The sequence below is a fragment of the Echinops telfairi genome, unplaced genomic scaffold (assembly GCF_000313985.2).
Source record: "Echinops telfairi isolate 266 unplaced genomic scaffold, ASM31398v2 ScPeMD7_3;HRSCAF=10, whole genome shotgun sequence".
Classification (NCBI taxonomy): domain Eukaryota; kingdom Metazoa; phylum Chordata; class Mammalia; order Afrosoricida; family Tenrecidae; genus Echinops; species Echinops telfairi.
Window position 1 is genome coordinate 34,406,162 of NW_022103899.1, and position 4,610 is coordinate 34,410,771.

Genomic DNA, 4,610 nt, shown 5'->3' on the forward strand with positions numbered 1-4,610 from the left:
CAAATATACAAATGTGCTTGACACAATGGATGTATGTATGGACTGTAATAAGAGTTGTATGAGCCCCCCAATAAAATGATTGAAAAACAAACAAACCTAAGTCCTCATTTGCATTTTGTGTTCATGATTGGCTCCCCAGAACCACCGTTAGGACCTGAGAATCCTTACACTTGTGGCACTGACTCCGAACCACAGGCAAGTTTCCTGGAATGACTGGTGGTGACTGATCTCAGAGGGTGTACCAAGAACAAGAAACAGGAACAATTGTCCTAAGCTAGAAAGATTGACAGTCTTGGCGATGAGCTTGGTGATAGTCCAGGAAGTTACACTCTCTCAGCCCTTACTAGTCAAGGGGTCTCCCATGGAAGTGATGGCAGGACTCGTTAACTGAGGGTTTGCTTGGAGCAGGGTCATTCATGTGTGTAGCTGGTGTAACTATCGTCTACAAAGTGAAGTCGACAGGCCTGGCTACAGCTCCCAATGACTCAGAACGGGGTCACATTACATGGTCTTGGATAGTGTGAAAGAAAATAGGAAACAAAACTCAAAGCCAAAAACCAAATTCACTGCCACGGAGTCCCTGCTGACTCCCAGTGACCTATGTGGGTTTCTGAGACTGGAACTGTTGACAGGAGTACAAAGCCGTCTTTCTCCTGCAGAGCTGCTGTTGGTTTCAAACTGCCAACCATTTGAGTCGCAGCCCAACGCACGCCTGATATACCACCAGGGCTCCTATGATTATCTTCAGGGTGCCTTTAACTTGAAACTAGTGCTTTTGCAGTTAGCTCAGCGTTGTCCCGAGGATGAGAGTCACCCTGTGCGGTAACTCATTGTGCCTCCCTCCCTCTCACCACCAGCACCTCCTTCTGCATCAGCCCAGACAGAACCCTGGCATATGATTATCATCCCAATATCCCACTGCGGTTAAAACGGATAATAGACACTACTTAAATTTTAGATGATATGAATAATAACTACAAAGTTGTTTCACATTATTTTTCTACTTGTTTCACATTATTTTTCTACTTTGAATTACATTAGTAGTAGCTGAACAGAAGCCTATTTTGATATTTCTCTTCTTTTCCTTTAGTTACTACTTCGTTCTTTAAAAAAGTTATCGATAGAAGGTTCACAAATACTGTTGGTGGTAGGGTGCCACTCTTAAGGACCTTAGGTAGAACAGAATGGACCACTACTTCACCATTGTTATTATGGTTGAGCCCGTTGGTACAGCCATTATTTCAATCCATCTCTTTGAGAGTCATCCTTTCTCACTAAGCCTCTACTTTTTACCAAGCATGATCTCCTTCTTTAGGGACTGGTCCCTCTAAAGTCTGGGAACCAAAGCCTGGCCATTCTAGTTTCTAAGGAGCATTCTAGCAGTCCATGACACAGTCGATATTCACGGCCAATTTCATCATTCCGGTGCGTCAGTTCTGCTCTCGGCTTTCACATGCATTTGAGAGATTGAAACTCCCGTGGCTCAGGCCAGGTGCATCTTCCTCCTCAACGTGCCCACTTCAGCATAATGGGGAGAAGTCCCAAGTGAATGAATTTGCACACAATGAAAGAAAAACAAGTCAGCAATTGCCAAGAACACAGACTAAATACTTTATTAGATTCCAAAATGAGAAAACGGTAGCGTTAACCTATTTTAGTATAAATCCATCGCTCTCCGCAAAGAGCCTGCCTTAGCATCCATTGCCCCCCAGTCCTGGTACTGCCTGTACTCCCTGGGCCGCAGCAGGTACTGCCGCCCCTGGTAGTTGGGCATCTCGTAGAGGATCCAGCAGCCCTCGAGTACGTGGAGGGAGCGGACTTCACTGAGATGGAAGCGGTCCTGGAGGGAGGGGCAGTCTTCACTCAGCTCCATCATGAGCCCTTTGTGGTTGTCTTTCTCATACAGTCGCATCCTGTGGGTGGCTGTCTGCTGAGTACACACACACACACACACACACACATGGGAGAAGCAGATGAACCTCTTTCAGAATCCATCCAACCAAAAGCATAGATGAACTTGGGTTGCGGCCAAGACTTGTCCATGTGAATATAGAAGGTCTGTGATCCCTGTGAACGTGGTGCATGGATCTCCTTCTGTGTCTTCACTACTTATTTCCCCTGGTGTGGAGCATATTCACAGCAGAAGTGCACACAAAAGCAATTTCTCTGTGTGCAGTTCAGCGATGGATCTGCTTCTCATGCACAGTTAACAAACACTTGCACATTCATATTTTATTTTTGATCTTAAAGAAAACCCCACTGCCATCAAGTGGATCCTAGTGACCCTACAGTACAGAGCAGAACTGGCCCCTAGGGTTTCTGAGACGTTACATTGTTACTGGAGCAGACAGCCTCATCTGTCTCCTGTGGAGTGACTGGAGGGTTTGAACAGCCCACCCTATGCTTGACGGCTCGATGCATAACCCCCTGTGCTCCCAGAGCTCCCTATTTCTTCCCTAGGAAATGGATATTCCCCCAATATAAGACTAGGTTTTACTGATTTATTCATTTTTCAAAACTATTTGGGGGAGTTAATACAGATATTATATCATTCCATAGTTCTATCACACCAAGCAGTGTTGTACAATGGCACCACAATCTGTTTCAAAGGAGATGGAATTTTTAAGAGGTTCAGACTCTACGTTAAAATCCATCAGGAAGGCAAATGTCTCCATTCCTAATTCCGTGTGTTTAACTCAAGCACCTATTTGTGGAAGATGTGAATTGTTTCTTTGATGAGTCTTTTTTAAAGTGTTATCGGCATACAAACAAATGCCCGACATTTATAGCTACATATGAATTCACTGCTAAAACAGGATTTCAAAGATGACCCACATCATCGCTTCTCAGCCTTTTGGCTGAGGTCGAGATGACAGACAGGCTTTAAATACCAGTCGTTTGGAGCTGACCGCCACCTCTGAGTAGCCCTGCACCCCAGCAGTTTTCAATATTCAGCACTCCACAGGGCAACCTTTCTAATGAATTCCTTATAGGGTGTTTGACTACAGGAAAAATTAATGTTTTTGTTTAGAAATATGCCTCGATCACCACCCCACCATTCCAACTAACTTCCTGTTTGCAAATTTTATTTTAAATACCAGTGTGATAGTGCATTTGTTTTTAGATAACCTCCGATCAGCCTAATGGCAGCAAAAATTTAAAAATATAATTGAGTCTTCCTCTAAGTGAACTCTTCCATTAGATCCTCTCTTGTTTTTGCACATGTGTCTATCTGTGCTTTAGCAGGTATGCAAAGCCCTCTCCACCCTCCACCCCCACCATTAGTAGCTTGAGGAGACTCTGGTCCCAGGGATGAGATCAAACAGAACCCACCTGGGGGATGAGGCGGCAGGAGCTGACTGAGTCACTGAGGCCCATCCACTGCTGGTAGTCGGGGTACTCGCCCCTGCGCAGGAAGTACTGCCGCCCCTGGTAGTTGGGGCGCTCATAGAGCATCCAGCAGCCGCTGTCCACGCGGATGGAGTTGCAGCGGCTGAAGTAGGTCTGCAGGTTGGGACAGTCGCTGCTGCACTCGTAGCAGCGGCCCTGGAAGCCCCGGTCCTCGTAGAAGGTGATCTGCAGCAGAAAAATAATTCCAAATGATCATTGCTTTTGAAAGCCCTTCAGACACACATGGAACGAACACCAGCCGTCAAGAATTGCCAACGTTGTTGATGTGCGTCCCATCAAGTTGATCCTGACTGGCAGACAGCCTGGGGATAGAGAGGAACTGCCCCCAGGGTTATCTCGGAGGAAGCAGATCGCCAGGCCTGTCTCCCCAGGAGTCGCCTAGTGCCTTCCAACTGCCCACCCTTGGGCAAGGCGCCCAACTTTGAACCACTGTGTTTCCAGAGCTCCTTAAGACCTTGCATTAATACAAAACTGCAAGGAAAACAGCCATTGCCCTGAGTGGCTTCTGGCTCAGAGTGAGTCTCTGGGGCAGGAAGCTCCCCAGACAGTCAGGTCTTAGGAAGCTGGCTGCCCCATCTCTCTCTCCTGCTGCCGCTGGTGGGTTGCACCTGCTAACCTTTCCAGTAGCTATCGCTGCGTCACCAGGGCTCCTTAGGTCTTGAATAGAGGCTATTTAGGGGGCTTTCTTTTGAATGTGCATTCTGCTCACCTTTCCCATGGCTGGTTGACAGTGATGATGCGCCTGCAGCGTGCATGGCCTGCAGGAGCAGCAGCGGGTGCTATATAGCAGGAGAGCTGCTGCTTCAGCAGAAACAGCACAAGAGTGGGCTGCCTGGTGAGTAAGGGGATTTTGTGGCTTCTTTTTCCTTCCTGCGCTCAGTGGAAACTGTCAACTGTGCGCTCATTCTCCAGTACTTTCCAGTGCTGTTCTGAGTGCGCAGGTCTGATGAGCCCTTAGAGTGGCTTTTGTTGGGATGCTTCCAAAGCAAACCAAACTCGCTGCCATCTCATCAATTCCGACTCCCAGCGACCCTGCCGGGCAGGGTGGGACTCCCTGGTGAGTTTGCAAGACTGTCAATCTATCCTGGAGCCCAAAGCCTCGTCACTCACCCTCGGAGTGGCTGGTGGGTTCAAACTGCTGACTTTGCTGTTCGCAGTCCACCGTGTGTTCTCTAAACTCATCAGGGCAGCAGGCAGAA

General features: G+C 47.6%; 1 protein-coding gene across 2 annotated transcripts; it reads right to left on the bottom strand.

The window, feature by feature from the left end:
- Positions 1 to 1,654: 1,654 nt before the first annotated feature.
- On the bottom strand, positions 1,655 to 4,129 carry LOC101648343 (gamma-crystallin C). 2 transcript variants are annotated; one of them, XM_004701572.2, is made up of 3 exons: positions 4,121 to 4,129; positions 3,334 to 3,576; positions 1,655 to 1,927 (listed from the first exon to the last, which is right to left on the bottom strand). In XM_004701572.2, exons 1-3 carry the CDS (start codon positions 4,127 to 4,129, stop codon positions 1,655 to 1,657), a joined length of 525 nt encoding a protein of 174 aa, XP_004701629.1. The 2 variants fall into 2 exon arrangements, with proteins under 2 accessions (XP_004701629.1, XP_004701630.1); XM_004701573.1 differs by having other exon boundaries at positions 1,655 to 1,930.
- Positions 4,130 to 4,610: the final 481 nt, after the last annotated feature.

Bases quoted from the DNA above. Each gene is read 5' to 3' on its own strand.
- LOC101648343 (XM_004701573.1), bottom strand. The intron at 1,931-3,333 runs GTGGGTTCTGTT...GTGTGTACTCAG, and splicing joins CCTGCCGCCTCATCCCCCAG to CAGACAGCCACCCACAGGAT.